The 21,432-nt window shown below is 62.8% G+C and overlaps 1 protein-coding gene across 3 annotated transcripts; it reads left to right on the top strand.

Annotated features, from left to right (window-relative positions):
* The first annotated feature begins 756 nt into the window (after positions 1-756).
* Positions 757-20,878, top strand: SYMPK (symplekin). 3 transcript variants are annotated; one of them, XM_034792560.1, is made up of 27 exons: positions 757-868; positions 1,389-1,631; positions 2,786-2,851; positions 3,305-3,358; positions 3,890-3,963; positions 4,675-4,801; positions 5,118-5,367; positions 5,533-5,703; positions 6,253-6,492; positions 7,239-7,393; positions 7,906-8,056; positions 8,563-8,776; positions 10,373-10,523; positions 10,601-10,836; positions 11,468-11,549; positions 11,885-11,998; positions 12,375-12,522; positions 13,029-13,189; positions 15,144-15,252; positions 15,509-15,609; positions 16,167-16,257; positions 16,628-16,729; positions 17,012-17,199; positions 18,522-18,698; positions 19,331-19,420; positions 19,679-19,984; positions 20,585-20,878. In XM_034792560.1, the coding sequence occupies exons 2-27, from the start codon at positions 1,524-1,526 to the stop codon at positions 20,753-20,755; spliced, it is 3,837 nt and encodes a 1,278-aa protein (XP_034648451.1). In that variant the 5' UTR covers positions 757-868; positions 1,389-1,523; the 3' UTR covers positions 20,756-20,878. The 3 variants fall into 3 exon arrangements, with proteins under 3 accessions (XP_034648451.1, XP_034648448.1, XP_034648449.1); XM_034792557.1 differs by having other exon boundaries at positions 8,542-8,776; XM_034792558.1 differs by having other exon boundaries at positions 807-868; positions 1,386-1,631; positions 8,542-8,776.
* The last annotated feature ends 554 nt before the right edge of the window (positions 20,879-21,432 follow it).

Genomic DNA, 21,432 nt, shown 5'->3' with positions numbered 1-21,432 from the left:
GCTCCGAGGCACAGGGGCGGCCAGGGGGACTTAGGGTAACCAGATGTCCCGATTTTATAGGGACAGTCCTGATTTTTAAAAGGCAACAAAGAGTCCTGTGGCACCTTATAGACGAACAGATGTATTGGAGCATAAGCTTTCGTGGGTGAATCCCCACTTCGTCAGACGCGAAAGCTTATGCTCCAATACGTCTGTTCCTCTATAAGGCGCCACAGGACTCTTTGTTGCTTTTTACAGATCCAGACTAACACGGCTGCCCCTCTGATCCTGATTTTTGGGTCTTTTTCTTATATAGGCTCCTATTACCCCCCACCCCGGTCCCGATTTTTCACATTTGCTGTCTGGGCACCCTAGGGGGGCTCCGCGCGCTGCCCCCGCCATGAGCACCAGCTCCGCAGCTCCCATTGGCCGGGAACGGGGCCAATGGGAGCTGCAGGGAAAGCGCCTGCCCCCTCGCAGCTTCCTAGGCTTGTGCGCCCCCCTCCCCCATGGCTCCGGGGGGGGCTGTGAGCCTGTGGCTGCCCCCCCCCCCCACTTGATCTGGTCACCCTATCGGGGAGGCTGCTGAGATTGGGGTCAGGGGTCAAAGGGCATCAAAGGGAGAGTGCTGTGATCAGGGCAGTGGGGCCAAGGGTCAAAGGGCAGCGAGGGGAGGGCGCTGTGGCTGGGTTCATGGGTCAAAGGGCAGGACGGAGCTGGCAGACTCGGTTACCCAGCCCCGCCCCGCCCCGCCCCTCAAGAGAACTACATGACCCAGGCGGCCTTGCGGCGCGCGCGCCTGCGCAGTGCGCACCGCCCGGGTCGGGGAAAGATGGCGGCCGGGAGGGGGCCGCGCGGAGCGTGAGGGGCCGCGGCTTGGGGCGGGCGAGTGAGTGAGCGCGGGAAAGGGGGGTTGCTAGGGGGCCGACGGGAGGGCGGGGGGTTACAAGGGGTGAGTTGCGAGGGGGGGGCTGGCCTGGGGGGGTTGCGAGGGGGTGGCCTGGGGGGGCGGCCAGAGGGGAGGGGCCTGGCCTGGCCTGGGGGGGTTGCGAGGGGGGCTGGCCTGGGGGGGTTGCGAGGGGGGTGGCCAGAGGGGAGGGGGCTGGCGGGGGGACTAAAGGGGGCTGCCCTGGGGTGATGTGATCCCTGGGGGAGGCCTGGGGTGGTGCTAATGGGGGCTGGGCTGGGCTGGGGGGAGCAGGGGGCAGATCGGTATCCCATGGGGGCAGTGGGGCAGGCTGGGGTTCATGTGGGGTGACAGGGCATCCAGGCCTGGGTGGTGCCAGGGAGGGGCTGGGGGTATCTGGGTGGGACGATGTTAGACTGGGGCAGTGGGGTGGCCTGGGCTTCCCTGGGGGGGGGCTAGGGATTGTGTGGGGCAGGGTGCTAATTAGTCTCCTCGTTAGCAGCCGGAGCAGAGAGCCCCTGGGCCGGGGAGACGGAGCTGCCCTCTCACCCATCCAGCCCTGGGCACAGACACCTTGGCAGGGGCATCGACCCGCTCTCGGCTGGGAACGGCTCACGCGCCGGGTGCCCCCGTCGCCATGGCCAGTCGCGCAGGGGAGGGCAGCAACGCCCGCATGAGCATCGCCTCCCAGTTCTTCACCCAGGAGGAGGGCAGCGGCACAGACAGCATGACCACCTCGGAGAGGGTGCGTGGTGCGGGGAACAGTCAGTGAAGGCTGAACGGTCAAATGGGCTGGGAGTCAGGCCCTGGTCCCTTTTAGCCCTAGACCAGGGATAAGAGAGGTGGCTCTGATCTGGCCCCAGGTCTTGCACACTAGCAGCCCAGGGGTTGGGGGAATGGGATACAGAGCCTTTCCCCTCTAGGGGTCACCACTCCCAGAGCAGGGGGAGCGGCTGGCTCCTGGGTGTTGGGACTGGGATAAGGCCTTTCCCTGTAGGGAGCGCCGGCTCTATTCCAACCCCAGGGCAGGGGGAGTGGCTGGCACCGGGGTTTGTGGAACAGGTTACAGTCTGTTCACCTCTCTTACTAATTACAGTCCAGTTTCGAAGCGTATCGTGAAGGGCTAAATGCTGGGGCCACGTGACATGCCCCTCAGTGATCCTTCTGTACAGTGTGTTTACTGGCGCTGTCTGGTTCTTGCGAGGCAGTGTAGTCCGGGAGCAGGGCACCAGTCTGGGACTTGGCAGACCTGGCGTCTATCCCGGCTCTGCCGCTGCCCCACTGGGTGAACTTTGGCACATCCCTTCCTCTCCCTGGGCCTGGTTCCCCTCCCGCCTTTTGCCTGTCTTGTCTGCACGGCTTTTATCCCAGGGTCACTAACGCAGGGGCGGGATGGGTTACTTTTCCTGGCATATTGCACTGGTGCAACCCTGGTGTGGACTCAGTTGCTCTGGCATCAAAGTGCCTTATCCTAGAATTCCCCTTCCCCATACCAATAGAAGCACCTTTACACTGGTGCAGCGGCATCCCCGCTGGAGGGAAACTAGACTGGTGTGGGTAGCCTAGCACAATGAGCACCTGATCTCAGGGGCTCTAGGCACTACCATAATGCTAGTGGGGTGGGTGTCCGTCACCAGGGCAGCTGTCACCTTTCGTCGCGTACCCCTCCCGAGCTACCCGTGTGTCGCCCCTCTGTACCGGGCAGGACTTCTAACTTCGTTGCCATCTCTGCTTGCGGTGCTGCTTTGTGCCGCATGAGCGGTTAACTTAGGACTGTCCTAAGCTCCCAGCCTAGCTTGGCCCTTGGGTGTTGCCTCCTTCGTCAGTTTGCTCTGTCTTGCGAAAGATTCCTCGGAGCCAGGCCAGTCTTCGATTCCTGTGTGCCTCCTCTCTCTGCAGGTGGTGGATCTGTTAAACCAAGCTGCCCTGATCAGCAACGACTCTAAAATCAACCTCCTCAAACAGGTGAGCTGCTCCTCCCTGCAGCAGTGGGATGACAGCGGGCTGGAATGCAGGGAGCTGGGAAGAGCTGTACAGGGGCATGAGGCCCCGTTCCTGCCTGTCGAAGGTGTAGCCAGCAGGGCCAGGGTCAAATAGCATCTGCTTTTCTTTCATGCCCCCCAGATTCCTCCCCGGCCTTCTCCTGAGGACCCACGCCTTCCCCATCTCTCTAGCCATTGGCCCCTCTCTGGCTTCCCTGGGATTCTCTGATTCCACCTGGCACCTTGAAGGGACAGGATCTGCTGCTGGGCTCACTTGGCTCTGTGCGGAGCTCCTTGGTGTTGCAGAAACACTGGACAGCGGCGGGGTCCATGGGGCAGGGTGCTGCGCTGGGGGGAGGCCGAGAGGCGATGGCTGATGCTGCAAACCCCTCCATCTGCCTGGGTCTCACCCCCTGCTGTTCCGCTTTCCCCACAGGTCCAGGAGCTAATTATAAACAAGGACCCCACGCTGCTGGATAACTTCCTGGATGTGAGTAGCCCTGGGCGCCACGTTGGGGTGCCGGGGACTCCTCTGAAAACAGCCTTTCCTGACTCTCCTTGTGCCCATGGCAAGGGCCGGTGCAGTACCGCTGGCACTGCAGGCCCTTCACTTACCCCCCCCCTCCCCCCCGGACAGCTGAGTGAGGTGGAGAACCCCTCGGATTGACACAGAGCATTAACTGCCTGCTCAGCGGGCCTATGGTGGTGCGGGGGGTTGAGGTATGAGCGGCTGCCTAAAGGCTGCCTGGGTTTCCAGCTGGAGCCCCAGACGCCCCTCAAGCCTGCCGTGTCCTGGGCAGTGCCAGGGCTGGCAGCTTAGACTGCTCAGTGTCAAACGCAGGCCCGTGGAGTGTGAATATTCTCACCTGGGCCTCACCTAAAGCTTTCCGCAGCCGCCTCCCTGCCCTGACTCAGGGCAGCCTAGCTCTGCCCTACCCTGGCCCCCTTCCCCCTCTCGGCCAGCTCTGCTGCCTGGTGAGCAGCTGGGGCCGGCCCTGACCGCCTGCCTCTCCGGCTGCAGGAGATCATCGCCTTCCAGGCAGACAAATCCATCGAGGTGCGGAAGTTTGTCATCGGCTTCATAGAAGAGGCCTGGTAAGGACGGATTTGCTGCTGCCTCCCAGAGCCACTGGGTGTAATTCTCCTTCTCCTAGAGCTTCCAAGCCCTCAGGGTGCTACAGGTCTGTACGGCACCTAGTTGGGAGCCCCAGCCAGCCAGCTCCTGCCCCACGCCCCACAGGCAGCAACCGCTGGGACTCTCCCATCCCGCTCCCTACAGCGTCCCCTGCTGGGAGGGACTGAGTCTGGGAGCTCCCTTCAGCCAGCATAGGAGCGTCCCAGCAGCAGCCTGCAGAAGGGAAGTCGGCTACCTACGGACCGGAGGGACTGGGCTTTTGCCTGGGGGGTGGCGTCCGGGACAGGGCAGGCGCTTGTCCCTTGTCTCCAGCTAAGATCCCTGTTGTGAGCAGGGCCAGGTGGGCTACAACGAGGGCTGCGAAGAGTCAGGACTCCTGGGTTCTATTCCCAGCTGTGGGAGGGGAATGGAGTCAAGTGGTGAGGGCAGGGGGGCTGGGAACCAGAACTCCTGGGTTCTGTGCCTTGATCTGCCATTGACTCCCTGTGTGACCTTGGCAAGTCCCTCCCCTGCCTCAGTTTCCTCACCTGTACAAGGGGTGAGGTTTTCGTAGAAGCCAACTGCTCTGGTCCAGGATGAGGGTCTGGTTGCTGCAGTAGCTGCTTGCCCCACCTCCAGCCAGCGCTGTCTGTCTCCCCCCTGAGTTTGCTGTCTCTCTCTCCCCCCTCCAGCAAACGGGACATCGAGCTGCTGCTGAAGCTCATCGCCAACCTGAACATGCTGCTGAAGGACGAGAATGTCAACGTGGTGAAGAAGGCCATCCTCGCCATGACCCAGCTCTACAAGGTGGCGCTGCAGGTGAGTGCCCCTCAGCCAGCCTGCGCAGCCCACGGCTCTCCCAGCAGGGGGCGCTGGCTGTCGGGGGAGCTCCCGGTTACTGCAGCCCTGGCCTCTCCCAGCAGGGGGCACTGCAGGGCGTTGGCTGGGGGCGGAGCTCCTGGCTACTCCAGCAGGAGGCGCTGTGGAGAATGGGATGGGGCACTGGGTGTGGGGAGAGCGCCTGGCTACTCCAGGCCCGGCCTCTCCCCGCAGGGGGTGCTGTGCTCGGCGGCCGGCCTCGTCAGTGCTCGGTGGCCGGCCTCGGCGCTCACCCCTCCCTTCTGGCTCCCGGCAGTGGATGGTGAAGTCCAAGGTCATCAACGACCTGCAGGAGGCCTGCTGGGAGATGGTGTCGGCCATGGCCAGCGACATCATCCTACTGCTGGACTCGGACAACGACGGCATCCGCACCCACGCCATCAAGTTCGTGGAGGGGCTAATCATCACGCTGTCGCCCCGCATGCCCGACTCGGACGTGCCCAAGCGCCACGAGAACGACATCAGCCTCGACCGCATCCCCAAGGACCACCCCTACATCAAACACAGTGAGTGGGGGCCCAGCCGGGCTCTAGGAGCCGGGTCGGGTGACCCGCTGCCAAGGCACCCAGCCCCCTCACCCCAACAGCCTTCCCCCACCCCTAACCTGCCTTCCCCCACGTGGCCCCTGGCTTGTGGCCCGTGCCATGACCCCGCCTGCTCCTGCCTTTCAGATGTGCTGTGGGAGGAGGGCAAGGCAGCCCTGGAGCAGCTGCTGAAGTTCATGGTGCACCCGGCCATCTCCAGCATCAACCTCACAGCAGCGCTGGGCTCCCTGGCCTCCATCGCCCGCCAGCGGCCCATGTTCATGGCCGAGGTGATCCAGGCCTACGAGACCCTGCACGGTAAGCGCTGGCCCCGCCAGGCCGGGCTCCGCCTCGGAGACCCCCTCCCTGGCCTGAGCTGCTGGGCCCGGCACTCGGCCGGGGGCTTCCCCTGGGCCCTCTCCAGGGCCTCAGCTGGGGAGCCCAAAGGGCTTTGTGTGTGTTAATGAACGAAAGCCCAATGCTTGTCCTGACTCCCAGCCGCACGCCCCACTCCCTGTCCAGGAATAGAACCCAGGAGTCCTGCCCCTCCCACCCTTTGCACCCCACTCCCTACCCAGGAGTCCTGACGCTCAGCCCCTCCCTCGCCCTGCACCCCACTCCCTACCCAGAGCCAGGACAAGAACCCAGGAGTTCTGACGCTCAGCCCCTCCCTCGCCCTGCACCCCACTCCCTACCCAGAGCCAGGACGAGAACCCAGGAGTCCTGCCCCTCCCTCGCCCTGCACCCCACTCCCTACCCAGAGCCAGACCCCAGGCTTAGCCCAAGCCTCCGTCCTACAACGGGTCCCTTCTAGGGCAGCCCCCCTCCCGCGTACCTGACGCCCCTTCCATGTCGCCCTCCTGCCAGCCAACCTGCCGCCGACACTGGCTAAGTCCCAGGTGAGCAGCGTCCGCAAGAACCTGAAGCTGCACCTGCTGAGCGTGCTGAAGCACCCCTCGTCCTTCGAGTTCCAGGCGCAGATCACCACCCTGCTGGTGGACCTGGGCACCCAGCAGGCCGAGATCACCCGCAGCATGCCCAGCCTGAAGGAGCCGCGCAAGCGCCCGCGGGACGAGAGCGACCCGGCCCTGAAGAAGATGAAGATGGGTGAGGGGGCGGGGCGGGCCTCGCTCTGCTGGCAGGCCCCATTTAGCAGCAAGCGTTCCTGGGGGTGGGGTGCCTTGGGAGATCGGGTGCTGGCAGGTGAGAGCTTGTCCCAGTTCCCAGAGGGAGGTGATCAAGGGAACAGCTCAGTTACTCCAGTCCCAGCCTCTTCCAGCAGGGGGCGCTGTGGGGGGAGCTCCCAGCTACTCCAGTCCCAGCCTCTTCCAGCAGGGGGCGCTGTGGGGGGAGCTCCCAGCTACTCCAGTCCCAGCAGGGGGCGCTGTGGGGAGCAGGCAGGAGCGCTGGCTGTGGGGGGAGCTCCCAGCTACTCCAGTCCCAGCAGGGGGCGCTGTGGGGGGAGCTCCCAGCTACTCCAGTCCCAGCAGGGGGCGCTGTGGGGGCATGGGAGCACTGGCGTCCCAGACGTCATCTGAATTGGGCCCCGGGGTGCAGCCTGCACAGCAAAGTCAGGGATCCAGAGGCGCGGAGCAGCCAGTTGTTTCTAAGGCAGTGAAATCCCTCCCCAGGGCTGGGTAAGGTTGGCAGGGGGCAGCGTGTGGGGCGGAAGCTGCCTCCCTTCTGCTGGGACCTTACCAGCTGTGGACCCTAAGGTGCCGGTCCCAGGGGCTGCCGGGAAGGTGTAGCTCTGTCTGCCCTCCGCTGCCGGGCCTGGGATGGGGATGGCGCCAGCCCTGGCTGTCTGGGGCTGGCAGTGCCCCTCGACTCTAACCCCAGGCTCTCCGGCACAGAGCCAGCTCTCGGGGAGGATGACGAGGATAAGGACCTGGAGCAAGCGGCCGCGCCACCGCCCAAGCCCTCTGCCCAGACCAGCACCCATTCGGACACGGACATCACGGCCGAGTTCCTGCAGCCCCTGCTGACGCCGGACAACGTGGCCAATCTGGTGGGTGAGGCTAAGCCCTGGCTCGGTGCTGGCGGGTCCCCGGGCCCCCTGAAATGCACACACACCCCCTCTCCACGCTTAGACACGCTGCCGGGGGACGGGTGTGTTGGGCTGCAACTGCCAGGCCTTGAGCAGCGGCCAAAGAGCGTCAGGCCTGCTGGATGGGAGACCTGTGGGGAAATCCAGGGGGTTCAGGGCGTGGGACAGCTCAGCAGGGGGCGCTCTCCCCTCACAGTCAGTGCTGACCCCAATGCCATGGAGCATGGGGTCGCTGTGCTGCGGGGAGTGGGACTGCTGGGGGGCGGTTGGGCGGGGGCTCAGCAGGGGGCGCTCTCCCTGCAGTGTGGTCTCTAACCTGCTGGCCTGGTGGGAAGCTGGGGAGGCCTCGCTGCTGGAAACAGCTCTTGGCCTCAGCAGGCTGGGGAGGGGCTGGGGCCCGTAAGAGCAGCGCCCTCTGCAGGGCGTCCCCCGGCGGGCTACGTCACGGCCATGTCCTGCCTCTCCTGCCCCAGGTGCTGATCAGCATGGTGTACCTGCCCGACACCATGCCCGCCTCCTTCCAAGCCACCTACACCCCCGTGGAGTCAGCTGGCACAGACGCCCAGATCAAGCATCTCGCCCGCCTGATGGCCACCCAGATGACGGCCGCAGGGCTTGGGCCAGGTACGTCTGCTGGGGGGAGTGGGAGGCTCCCTTGTAGCACAGGTAGAGCTCTGGGGGAAGGGTAGCTAACGTCGGGGAGACCTCAGACTCGTGCCACTTCCCCTGCTTCCCCACCCTTCAGGAGCCCTCCCCGTCCACAAGATGCCTCGCTGCCTGCTGGGGGTGAGTGCTTTCCAGAGGGGGGCGGGGGCTGAAGGTCGGGAGTGAGGGGCACTGGCTGAGCAGTGGGGGGAACCCAGGGCTGGGCTAGCAGGGGGCTGCGGATTGGGAGTGAGGGGCACCGGCAGAGCTGGGGGCATGGAACCCTAGGGCTGGGCTGGCAGGGGGCTGCAGGTCCAGGAGTGAGGGGCGTCGGCAGAGCTGAGGGTAGCTGAAGCTCTTGTTTCCCGGCTCCACTCTCCTTCCCTTGGGGCTGGTGCCCGGGGGCCGAATGGCTCTGCCTGGCCTCGCGTGGGCACCGTGAGTGAGCCAGCTCCTTGGCACAGGCTCCTCTCCCCGTCCCCCAGGCGTGGAGCACACCAAGCTGCTGAAGGAGGAGCCGAAGGAGGAGAAGCTGGTGAAGCCCGAGAGCGTGCTGATCAAACGGCGCCTGTCCTCGCTATCCCAGGGCCAGGCCATCTCCGTGCTGGGGGCACAGGGCTGCGTCACTATCCTCCTGGAGCAAGAGGCCCCCCAAGCCAAGCGGCGTCCGGAGCCCATCATCCCGGCCACCCAGCCCAGGTGAGGCCTTTTCGGGGGAGGGCGCTCAGGGTCCATGCTGAGCTGGGGTTTATAGTCTCCCGGGAGGTACCCCAAGAGGTCGCGCCCTTTCCAGGGCTGCCTGGCGGCGCTGCAGATACTAACAGGCACTGATCCCCCGACGGGGTAAAACCTCTCTGAGCAGGAGTCTGCCCGTCACACCGGCTGGGTAGAGCTCCCGGCGGGCAGCAGGGGGTGCTGCCGAAGAGCCAGCTCTGAGTCCCTGCACCAGAGCATCATAGAATCGCAGGCCCGGGAGGGACCTCGAGAGGGCAACTAGGACCACGTAATAACTCGCCCGCCCCTGCCAGCTGTTCGTCTTAAAAACCTCCAGGGACTGAGATTCCAACCCTCCCTGGGCTTAGCTACCCCGACAGGAACTTGTTCCTAATGTCTGACCTAAACCACCCGGGCTGCAATTCAAGCCCATTGCTTCTTGTCTTATTCTGAGAGGTTAATGAGAACAATTTTCACCCTCCTCCTTGTAACAACCTTTTATGTACTTGAAATTGTTATCATGTCCCCGCTCAGTCTTCTCTTCTCCAGACTAAACAAACCCAGTTCGTTCAGTCTTCCCTCATAGCTCATGTTTTCTAGACCTTTCATCATTTTTGTGACTCTTCTCTGGACTCTCCAATGTGTCCACATCTTCCCTGAAATGTGGCACCCAGAACTGGACACAATACTTCAGTTGAGGCGTAATCAGCGCGGAGTAGAGCAGAGGAATTACTTCTCGTGTCTTGCTTACAACACTCCTGCTAATACATCCCAGAATGATGTTTGCTTTTTTTTGCAACAGCGTTACACTGTTGACTCTCTGGCCCCCAGATCTCTTTCCGCAATACTCCTTCCTAGGCAGCAATTTCCCATTTTGTACGTGTGCAACTGATTGTTCCTTCCTAAATGGAGCACTTTGCATTTGTCCTTATTGAATTTCATCCTATTTCCTTCAGACCATTTCTCCAGTTTGTCCAGATCATTTTGAATTTTAATCCTCTCCTCCAAAGCACTTGCAACCCCTCCCAGCTTGGTATCCTCCTCAGACTTTATAAGTGTCCTCTTTATGCCATTATCTAAATCACTGATGAAGATATTGAACAGAACCGATCCCTGCGGGACTCCACTCATGATGTCCTTCCAGTTTGACTGTGAACCACCAATACCATTGGGAGGGCTTTAGGTCAGCGAAGAGGCACGGAGGTTATGACTTTGTCCTGGCGGGAGCCATGCCAGGCTCCTGTGGGGTCCCTTACGGGATCTCTCTATGTCCCCATTGTTAACACACCTCTCTGCCCAGTCCAGAACGTTGTCCTCTGGCTGCCAAGCCCTGTTGAGTTCCTGGTCCTGTTGCCGTTAACGCTCAGGTGCTGATTTTTCCCAATCCCCCATGACGTATGTTGAGTCCAGCCAGCTCTTGATGGCACGTTCCCACTGCCCAGACACCTGGGCCCTTCCCGCTTTGCTCAGTGGGTAGTGCTGCCACACCGAACGGGTAATCTGAGGCGTGGGTGGTTTGTGAGAGCGTTACAAACCATGCCCGCCTCCGGCGCTGAGCCGCGCTCTAACTCCCCGCTCTAGGCTGGCAGGCGCCGGCGGGCGCAAGAAGGTTTTTCGCCTGAGTGACGCGATCAAGCCGCTGACGGACGTGCAGATGGAGAAGCTGAAGCTGGGAGCTGTGAAGCGGATCCTGTGCTCAGAGAGAGCCGTCGCCTGCAGCGGGGCGGCCCAGGTAGGCACCGGCTCGGCCGCAACAGGGCAGGGCCTGGGTACCGTCCGTGCCTGACCCTCCCCTTCTCTCGTCCCCAGGCCCGTGTCAAGATCCTCTCGTCCCTGGTGACCCACTTCGACATGCCCCTGAAGAGCGAGGTCTTGGCCTTCATCCTGGACGACATCCGCAACCGGCTGGACCTGGCCTTCGCCTGGCTGTACCAGGAGTACAACGCCTACCTGAGCGCATACCCGTCCGGCTCCCTGGACAGCTACGACGAGTGCCTCATCGGCCTGCTCTCCGGCCTGCAGGAGAAGCCAGACCAGAAGGATGGGTGAGTGGCCCCGCTGTGGGGGAGGAGCTGAGAGGCCGAGTCTTCCCGGCCTGGGTCACTGGTCTGGACCCAGACTAGCCTGGGTCAGGGACACACGCTTGGGGTGAGCTTAGCCTGTCCCATGAGCTGCGACCCTGCTGGGATGTCAGTGCTGCGAGCTTCCTCCCAGCAGTGCCTAGCTCGGGCTCCAGCGCTGCGAGCTTCCTCCCAGCGGTGTCTGCGGCAGCTAGGGCTCCATCAGCATGACCAGCCAGGATTCCTGCAGCGTAACTAACGCTCCTGCTGGGACCAGCTCCCTGCCGTGTCGTGGGACTGCCAGCCTGGCCTTCCCCGCCACGCTAGGAAGGGATTCCAGGGGGCAGATGTCCCCATCACGCAGCAGTGAACATCCTCCCTCCATCCCAGCAGGGGGGCGCAAGGGCTCTGGAGCCGGCACTCTCAGCTGGAGACATCTGCCTGCACTTCCTGTCCTAAGCATCCTGGATAATGTCATGGGGCAGGGGTTCTCTCCCTTTTCTGGCTCTGGCCCACCCCAGAGGTGGCCGCATCTCAGGGGCAGGCGAAGGGCCCCTTTTCAAAGGGAACCTGGGGGCTGCAGCCCGGTGGTGATGTGTGTGTGTGCCCCCTGCAGGATCTTCACCAAGGTGGTGCTGGAAGCCCCACTCATCACAGAGAGCGCCCTGGAGGTGATCCGCAAGTACTGCGAGGATGAGGTGGGTTCGAGGAGCAGGGAGGGGAGAGCGGCTATTAAAGAGGCACCGTCCTTGCCCAAGAAGATTCTAACTGACCCCACTGATCCCTCTTGCAGGGGGGCAGGGCGGGGCTGACATCTCCCCGTCACATGGTGCGTGCACCCAGTATCTGCGGGCAGGGTCCTGTGGTTCCCTCCCCACTGCCCGCGTCCCTCGCCTGGCACTTGCCTGTCCGCATTAGATCAAGCTGCTCCGGCTGAATGCACAGAGCCCAGTCCCAAGCCTGTGCGGAGGGGTGGGGGGTGCCGAGCCGAGCCCCTGGGGGACCATCTGCTCACTGGGGTCGTCTATCGCAGAGCCGCACCTACCTGGGGATGTCCACCCTCCGGGACCTGATCTTCAAGCGCCCGTCCAGGCAGTTCCAGTATCTGCACGTGCTGCTGGACCTCAGCTCCCATGAGAAGGACAAGGTGCGTCAGGCAGCCGGGGGCCGGTGTCTTGTGGTATTGTCCAGCCCCTCTGTGCATTCATTCAGCCCGGCTCGTCCCCCCAGATACTGCCTCAGGCCAAGGACCCACCGCCCTTGCCGCGAAGTCTCCGGAATCCTGCCAATGAGACCCATAACTCAGCTCCTCACTGCTCCCCCAGTGTCCTGAGCGAGACGGAGGGTTCCCAGTGGCGTCCTAGCCAGATCCCAGTCTGTCCCCAGCAGCTAGCCACGATTCCCTGCCTGGAGCGCTCGTGTGGCATTGCTGTGTAACTGTCTTCAGCTGCCCCCTGCCCCAGAGGTGGCCGCCCCTCAGTGCTGAGTGAGCGCTCCCCTCACACGCCGCGTCTGCCCCGCAGGTCCGCCAGCAGGCGATCCTCTTCATCAAGCGTATGTATGAGAAGGACCAGCTGCGGGAGTACGTGGAGAAGTTTGCGCTGAACTACCTACAGCTTCTGGTGCACCCCAACCCCCCGTCTGTGCTCTTCGGTGCCGACAAGGACACAGGTAACAAGGCGGGGCCATGCGTGGGGTGGGGATGACCAGTGAACGTGGGCTGCTCTCCCTGTCGCTAGTTGGTGGGTCAAATCTCCCCTACAGTGCTGGGCTGCGGCACCAGTCGTGTGGCGATCCCCCAGCCTGGTGCTGGTGACTCGGTGATCAGAGGAAGGAGACCTGTGCTCGTAGGCACGGGGAATTCCAGGGCATCTCAGGCCCATGGCTGGGTTCTGCCCGCGAGCCGGCATTGCCGTGGTTAGCGCTCCAACCCCGCTGTGCTGGTAGCCGTCTGCTGTTTCCACAGCCGCGGATCCGAGAGCCCCTCCTTAGAGTTAATGGGGCCAGCCGCTGGCCCCTTCCTGCAGTCTGAGCCCGTCCCTCGGTTCCCTGCTGGACTGTCGCCCTGGGTGCAGGCTGGCTCCGGAGGTCGGGGCGGCCGCTGCGCTTCCCCTGGTTCTCCCGCTGCGGTCGTTCGCTGGGAGCCCCGCGACCGATCTCCCTCCCTTGTCGTGCAGAGGTGGCTGCTCCCTGGACCGAGGAGACGGTGAAGCAGTGTCTGTACCTGTACCTGGCCCTGCTGCCGCAGAACCACAAGCTGATCCACGAGCTGGCGTCGGTCTACACGGAGGCCATCGCTGACATCAAGCGCACCGTGCTGCGGGTCATCGAGCAGCCGGTGAGCACGCCGGGAAAGGCTCTGCGGGGACCCCCTGCAGCCGTACAGGGCTGTCTGTGCAGATGGGACAGAGAACTGTGGCCACTGCGAGGCCGACCCCACAGCAGGGCTGGAGACTGAATTCCAAGCTAGGCTCTTGGGGCACGGGCCATCTTCATGCTGTTTGTACAGCCCCTAGCACCGTGGGGGGCTGCTCCGTGACTGTGACTTCTAGATGCGCCCGTAATACACCTAATAGCAAAGCAAAAGTACAGTGCCTTGCACAATGGGGTCCTGGCTGCGACTGTGGTTCCCAGGCGCTACCGTAATACACTTAATAATGATCCAGGCAGATGGGTCCCACTTTCTATTAAGGTTCAGGTTAGAAATAAAGGGTTAATGGATGATTGACAGCTGGCTTAAAACTGGGTTGATCAGCTGTTCTGGAGTCCAGAAATCCCCAGCTGGAAGGGGCCTCAGGAGCTCATCAAGGCCAGCCCCCTACGCTGAGGCCGGGCCAAGTAAGCCTAGACCAGCCCTGACGGGTTCGTCCAGCCTGATCTTAAAATCCTCTCTGGACGGGGATCCCACAGCCTCCCTGGGAACCCTGTTCCAGAGCCGAACTCCCCTGAGAGTTGGAAAGTCCTAATATCTCACCTCACTCTCCCTCGCTGCAGATTAAGCCCATCGCTTCTTGTTCTCCATGTCCACTGAAGGTAGGACGATCGATCCCCGTCCTCTGTATACCAGCCCTTAACGAATTTGACAACTGTTCTCAGGGCCCCCTCAGGCTTCTTTTCTCAAGGCTAAACGTGCCCAGTTTTTTTTTTAACCTTTCCTCCTCGGCCAGGTTTTCGAAGCCTTGGATCGTTTCTCTTGCTCTTCTCTGGACTCCCTCCAGTCTGTCCACCTCTTTCCAGAAGTGGACCCCGTTCTCCAGCTGGGGCCTTCCCCAGTGCCGAGTACAGCAGGGCAGTTATGCCCCGTGTCTTTCCTGCGACGCTTCTGTGAATACACCCAGAACAATGTTCGCCTTTTTCACGGCTGCATGAAATTCTTGGCTCACGTTCAATGTGCGATCCGTTCCACTGCCCAGCTCCTTCTCAGCAGTATGACCCCCTAGTCATTCCCCATTTTGTAGCTGTGAGTTTGATTTTTCCTTCCTAGGTGCAGTACTTTGCACTCGTCTTGATGGAATTTCCTCTAGCTGAATTCTAACCCTCTCCTCCAAAGCGCTTGCACCCCTCCCAGCTCGGTGTCAGTTGCAGGTTTTATAATCCCACTCTCCACTCCGTTCTCTGGCTCAGCAATGAAAATACTGAAGGGTAGCGGCCCCAAGACTGACTCCTGTGGGACCCCGATAGAGACGTCCTCTCAGTTGGGCAGCGAACCATTGATAGCGGCGCTTTGTGCCCCCACTTTATAGCAATTCCATGTCGAGCGCATTTCCCTAGTTTGCTTCTGAGACTGTCAGGTGGGACTGTCAAACCTGACTAAAATCAAGCTGCATCCTGTCTGCTTTCCCCTACCTGTGAGATCAGTACCCCTGTTGGAGGAGGCAATGGTCTTGACAAATCCATGCTGGCCATTCCAGACTGCTCCTGACCATGGCTCAGAGCCATCTCTGGTGGGCAGCCCGCCTGGAGTCTGTGATCTGCTTGCAGCCTCTGTCCACTCCCCGTTGCCTTTTCTGAACAGAACCTAAAGCAGGAGCGTCCCGTGCAGACTCCAGCCTCTGGCGGGGAAGGTACAAACGAAGAGCATTACCTGGCCACGCTGCACGGATCGGGTTAGCCGGCTGCTGGGGTCCCAGGAGTGTGGGGGTTTGGGGTACTCGGCTGCGCTCCACTGGCTGGGGGGTGGGGCATGGCCGTGTTGCGCGTGCTGACTCGGCACGGTTGGTTCCTTTCCCCCACGATCCGTGGTGATTCTCCTCTGAGGCTGCGTCTTCCTTCTCTCCCCCCTCCTTGCCCAGATCCGTGGGATGGGGATGAACTCCCCGGAGCTGCTGCTGCTGGTGGAGAACTGCCCCAAAGGGGCTGAGACCCTGGTGACTCGGTGCCTGCACAGCCTGACGGATAAAGGTATCAGTGCCCCGCCCCACACTGCCACTGTTACTCCCCCCAGTAGGCACTGCCCTCTAGATGGGTGGGCATTCGGAGGGCTAGAGCAGGGCTGTTGGCTTTTCTCCCTGGCTGGCTGTCCTGCCCTGTGCCTCAGTTTCCCCTCAAATGGGAATGTTGCTTCCCCAAGCGTTCTTCACACACCCACCCCAGCGCTGGGCTCCCCCGGCTGCTCTCCAGCCCCTCCCCCGGCGCTGACCTGCCCTTGCTCTCGCAGTGCCCCCGTCTCCCGAGCTGGTGAAGCGAGTTCGCGATCTCTACCACAAGCGACTCCCGGACGTCCGGTTCCTCATCCCCGTCCTCAACGGCCTGGAGAAGGTAGGACCCCGTGGGGCCTGGCGGGCGCTGCTGAGCCAGGCAGGGCTCCTGGCGTCTTGCCTGGCCCAGCTACTGCCACGGCCGGAGTGGGGGTAGTGGCTGGACAGCCACTGTCTAGGGGAGACTGTTCTTATGGGAGGCAGTGGGCTCTAGTGGTTAGAGTGAGGGGTGGGGTCTAATGGACAGACCAGGGAGTGGGGTGGGAGCCAGGACTCCTGGGTTCCATTGGGAGTGGGGTCTAGTGGTTAGAGCAGGGTAGGGGGCTGGGAGCCATGACTCCTGGGGTCTAGTGGGTTAGAGCGGGGTGAAGGGCTGGGAGCTAGAACTCCTGGGTTCCATTGGGAGTGGGGGGAGTGGGGTCTAGTGATAAGAACCAAGGGGATGGGGAGGCTGGGAGCCAGGACTCCTGGGTTCCGATCCTGGCTTTGTCACTGGCTCAGTGTGACCCCGAGTCCATCCTGTCCCCTTGCCGTGCCTCAGTCTCCCCTGTGTTAAATAGGCCGGAGGGTTGTGTGGCATAACCGATCTCTGCCAAGCTCTTCCTCTCCCTCCCCCAGAAAGAGGTGATCCAGGCTCTGCCCAAGCTCATCAAGTTGAACCCCATCGTGGTGAAGGAGGTGTTCAACCGCCTCTTGGGGACGCAGCATGGTAGGTGCCGAGCCGAGGGGCCGGGATTTCCCCGTTCTGCGGGGCCAGCTGCCGACGTGATGCTGGGAGATGGGCTGGCGCCGACGGACCCCGGGGGGCAATGGTGCCATGACACTGAGTGGGAGGACAATTGGGAGTCAGTCCTCCCACGTCCATTCCAGGAGGGGGTAGGAGCTTCACGGCCTAGCCAGGGAGAAGCCTGAGCCTGGGAAGTTTCAGGGGCCCCATCTCGTGTCTCTTGTGGGGAGCCTTGGGGAGAAACCGATCTGGGCAGCAGGGCCCTAGGCCACCCAGCACAAGCCTCCCACTAGTGGGTCTGCACAGACAGCCCGGCCTCCCTGCTCAGCCTCCCCCTCTTTGCCCTGTGCAGGCGAAGGGAATTCGGCCGTGTCCCCCCTGAACCCTGGGGAGCTGCTCATCGCCCTGCACAACATCGACTCCGCTAAGTGCGACATGAAATCCATAATCAAAGGTAAGGGGGTGCCGGAGCCCTGGGTGGACTCGGACAGCAGGGACGGCTGCGTCCGCTGGGCCAGCCCTTTGGTTGCCTGCGCCCCTGCCCTGCGCTCACTGTCCTGCCTCTTCCTCCTTCCCCTTGACTGGCAGCAGGCTGGCCCACAGGTGGGAGCCGGGACTCCTGGGTTCTCGTCTCGCGCCCACCGGCGACCTGCTCCCTTCTCTGCCCCTCCGTGTGTCTCAGCCACACCCCCAAATCCCTGGCGGCCTCGGCTGACGTCATCTCTTCCTCCCCCAGCCACCAACCTGTGTTTCGGGGAGAGGAACGTCTACACGTCGGAGGTGCTGGCCGTGGTGATGCAGCAGCTGATGGAGCAGAGCCCCCTGCCCATGCTGCTCATGAGGACGGTCATCCAGTCGCTGACCATGTACCCACGCCTGGGCGGCTTCGTCATGAACGTCCTGTCCCGCCTCATCATGAAACAGGTGGGAACCTGGCCCTGCGGCGCCTCCTGCGGCCCGGCCAGGCAGCCTAGCGCTGGGACCCCGGCACAAGCTAAGCTGGGTTGGGTTAGCCCCGGAAATCCCAGGGCTTCTAAGGAGTTTATGGAGGGGATGGTATGATGGGATAGCCTAATTTGGGCAATTAATCGATCTTTGACTATGAGCGGTAAATATGCCCGATGGCCTGTGATGGGATCTGAGTTACTACAGAGAATTCTTTCCTGGGTGCCCGGCTGGTGAGTCTTGCCCACATGCTCAGGGTTTAGCTGATCGCCATATTTGGGGTTGGGAAGGAATTTTCCCCCAGGGCAGATTGGCAGAGGCCCTGGGGGGTTTTCACCTTCCTCTGCAGCGTGGGGCATGGATCACTTGCTGGAGGATTCTCTGCACCTTGAAGTCTTTAAACCATGATTTGAGGACTTCAGTAGCTCAGACATAGGTCAGGGGTTTGATACGGGAGTGGGTGGGTGAGATTCTGTGGCCTGCGTTGTGCAGGAGGCCAGACTAGAAGATCATAATGGTCCCTTCTGATCTTAATGTCTACGAGTCTATGAGTGGGGAGGATGACCCACTAGAGGGTGCTCTTCTTGCTGAGGCCCTGTTAAGCCAGTGCACTGGAGCTAGGGGGCTCTGGAACTGGCATTGTCATCTCCCGGCTGAGCCGTCCCCCTAAGATCCCGTCGCTGGCTTCTGTTCAGTCCACTGTCCTGGCCCATTCCCCCTCTCCTTTCTTCGGCCTCCCTCAGCCCCACTCCTTACACTTAGTCTGCACTTCCTGTCCTAAACTGCCATGCACTGGTGGCATCTGGCTGTTGATCAGCCGCCAGGTTCCTCCTCAGAGGTGGCCGCATCCTAGCACCAAGGAAAGCGATTTTTCCGAAGTAGCTGGGGGAGGGGCAGCTCTTCACCTGTCCCCCCAGACAGCCCAGGTCTCCATTTCTCAACCCTGCTCCCCCTCGGGTGCAGGCTCCAGAGGTGCATGTGACACCGCCAGGCCTCTGCCCCGCTCCAGGTGCACCTTGCCCCCTTGCTCCTCCGCCAGCCGCCCTGGCTTTCAGCACTGTCTCTGGGTGGGCATCTCCCCAGCTCTGAAAGGGCTGCCGATGGGGATGCAGGTGGCTGGCTGCTTCCCAGCAGAGGGATGCCTGGCTCATGCCCCAGCGAAGCCCTGGCCAGAGCCAGGGTGACCCGCTGGCACGTGGAGGGCTGGTTGAATTGGCTGCCCCTTGTGCCCACGTGTGGGTGTGTGGGGGAGGGCATAGTGGAAAGGCCCCTCTCTTAACCCTCCCCCTTCACCCTCCCAGGTTTGGAAGTACCCTAAAGTGTGGGAGGGCTTCATCAAATGCTGCCAGCGCACCAAGCCCCAGTCCTTCCAGGTCATCCTGCAGCTCCCTCCGCAGCAGCTCAGCGCCGTCTTCGAGAAGTGCCCCGAGCTGCGGGAGCCCCTGCTGGCCCACGTCCGCTCCTTCACCCCGCACCAGGTACTGGCCTGCCCCCTGGAGGGCAGGGGGGAGTCGTGCAGGAGATCGGGGGCTGAGTGTAATCTGGGGGGGGGGAGGCGCAGGGGAGGGCACACAAGTGATGGTGGGGTAGGCAGCTGCCCTTCCCTTTAATAATTAGGGACAGACTGCAGGGCCCCAGCATGCAGTGCGTCCCTTCAGTCTAACCAAGGTGGGGGTGTAGGGTTTGTTCTCACCCACTTCCCTCGGGGCTCCAGTGCCCCCCCCCTCCCCCCCCCCCCCCCCCCCCCCCCCCCCGGAGCCTGATGAAAGTTTGCTCCCTAGTGTGATGGGCTCTGCCCCTGTTTGGCGGTGTCCCCTCAGCAGTGGGGCTCCCAGCTCTCCCCTAGGGGACACCGCTCCCCAGCCCCCCAGGTGCGACTGTCAGCCCTTGCTCAGCCTTTAAACTCACCTGCTGCGACTAGTGACAGCCCCCGTCCCAGGGTAGGTCCTTACGGGCCGGCCAGTTCTCTCTCTAGTTGGGAGCTGGCCGTTCCCAGGGCAGGGGAGAGGCTGGAGCTCCGGACCCAGGGCAGCGGGCACTGGGCGCTTGGACCCGTGCTCCCGCATGCCTCCCTCACCCGGCCCCTCTTTCCCCTCCCCACCCCGCACAGCAAGCGCACGTCCCCAACTCCACCATGACCATCCTGGAAGCCAGCAGCAAGCAGGAGGTGGAGGTGAAAGACTCCCAGCCGCTGGTGGAGGTGAGCGGAGACGCCTGGGCTGGGAACCGGGCCGGGGAGGGAGTAAGCCGGTACCCGAAGGCACAGAACAGAGCCGTGGGCTCAGGGAGGTGCTGCGGGGGGACTCTCAGACCAGCCCTGTGGCTAATGCTCTGCTGCAGAGGCCCAGGGGAGCGGGGTCTCCAGCCCAGCCTCTCTGAGGGGAGTCCTTTGCTACCCCGACTCGACGGGATGGGGAGGGGTCCCTTCCCTGGCTGACCGTGCTTTGTCCCCGGGCAGGAGGAGCTGGAACCGGTGCCCCTCCTCCCACGCATGTCCCAAGACATGATCGCTCTGCGGCTGGCCCAGGAGAAGGCGCTCAAACGCCAGCTGGAGGAGGAGCAGAAACTGAAGCAGCCGGCCAGCCAGCCGCGCCCTGCCCACGCCCTGGCACCGCTGCCCGCCGAGGAGCCCATGGACTTCCGGGAGGAGGGTCCCGAGGTGGAAACGCCCACCATCTTCATCAGCATGCAGGAGGAAGAGGAGGGGTCAGGCGGAGACGGATCCCTGTTGGACTCCAGCGTGGAGGGGCCCCTACCTGTGAAGGTACGTTCTGGGGGCGGACGGGCGCTTGGCAGAGCTCGTGCGTGGACTCAAGGCTGCACCCAGCCAGGGTCCCATTAACCCCTCGCTGGCCTCAAAGCTTCCTACTTCTTGGCCCCCAGTGTCCCCTAGCACAGAGGCGGGTACGGAGAGCTCTTCTGGCCACGAGGGGGCCCTCCCCAAACACTGCAGCATCGGGGGCCCTGCCCCATGGTGGTCAATGTGGCTCCCCCACTGAACCCCTGTGCAGCCACTGACCCTGCCCTGGGGGCAGGGCTGCTCCAGCCCCACTGGTCTCATTGGCCAAAGGATGGAGCCAAGGGCCTGCCCAGTGCCTTTGGCCCCTCCCCTTCCTGCCTGAGGCTGGGAAACCAAGGCTGATGTAGCGATCTTGGAGAGGGGGGGCGGGGAGTGCACCAGGATAAGTGAGGGGCGGTTGAAGAGATCCCAGGTGGGGATGACGTGATCCCCTCTTCAGGGTCGGGGTAGCAGTTAAAGCTAGAAGCCACTCAACAATGGGTCCCTTGGTCTGTCTGGCTGTGGGGCTGAGGTGTCTCCATTCATGAGGCGTCTCGTCTGCCCCCTTTCCCTGCCCCACACCAGGCAGCGAAGAGCAAGGAGGCGGGAGCCAGCAGCACCGCTGACGAGGGAGCCGAGAGCAAGCCAGAGAGCCTCACGCCGGAGGAGCTGGTGCCCGGCGGCCCCCAGCCCGTCAGCCAGCCGGAGGAGCTGCCAGAGCCTGGGGCGGAGCAGGAGCAGAAAGCAGAGAGCTGATGGGGCGGGGCAGTGCCAGCCCCTGCAGGGCAAAGATACTCTGGGGGGAGGGTGGGGAGGAGCAGAAACTGCACAGCTAACAGCCTGGATCTGGGTTAAATAAAGAATCGCTGTTCCTGGGCCCTTCTGCCTCCTTGTGTGCGTGGGGCGCGTCCCTCCCTCCGGCTGGGTTCATCTTCCAGACCCTCCAGAGCAATCTCCCCCAGGAGAGAAAGGGGGTGAGAGAGGGGGGTGGGGCCTGGTGGGGTGTGAGGGAGGGTAGATGAGGGATCAGGGAGGGGCAGTGGGTGTGGTGGGGAGGGGGCAGAAGATGGCAGCTGGTGGGGTGTGAGGGAGGGTGGATGAGGGAGTGGGGAGGGGCAGTGGGCGTGGCCTGGGGAAGGTGGGTGATGGGGAGGGGGCAGTGGGTGGGGCCTGTCGGGGGTGAGGAAGGGGGGAGGGGCAGTGGGTGTGGCCTGGGGAGGAGGCAGTGGGGAGGGTGAGGGAGGAGGCAGTGGGAGGGGGCTGGTGGAGTGTGGGGGGGGGTCGCTAAGGGGCGGAGCTTAGGGAGGGGGCGGAGCCCGGTCGGGGGTCGCTAAGGGGTGGAGTCTGGCGGAAGGCCGCTGGGGGCGGAGCCTAGGGAGGCTCATGGCGGGGGCGGAGCCAGGCGGGGGCCGTGTACGGTTGCTACGGGCCCC

Source organism: Trachemys scripta, chromosome 16 (genome assembly GCF_013100865.1).
Source record: "Trachemys scripta elegans isolate TJP31775 chromosome 16, CAS_Tse_1.0, whole genome shotgun sequence".
NCBI lineage: Eukaryota > Metazoa > Chordata > Testudines > Emydidae > Trachemys > Trachemys scripta.
This window is presented reverse-complemented; position numbering and strand designations above follow the sequence as displayed.

What these genes read in the sequence shown, in the direction of transcription:
- SYMPK (XM_034792557.1), top strand. Translation starts at nt 1,524, where the DNA reads ATGGCCAGTCGCGCAGGGGAGGGCAGCAACGCCCGCATGAGCATCGCC. An exon ending in CCACCCCTACATCAAACACA is followed by an intron (nt 5,368 to 5,532) that starts GTGAGTGGGGGC and finishes CCTGCCTTTCAG; the next exon opens with ATGTGCTGTGGGAGGAGGGC. An exon ending in TCCTCAACGGCCTGGAGAAG is followed by an intron (nt 15,610 to 16,166) that starts GTAGGACCCCGT and finishes TCCCTCCCCCAG; the next exon opens with AAAGAGGTGATCCAGGCTCT.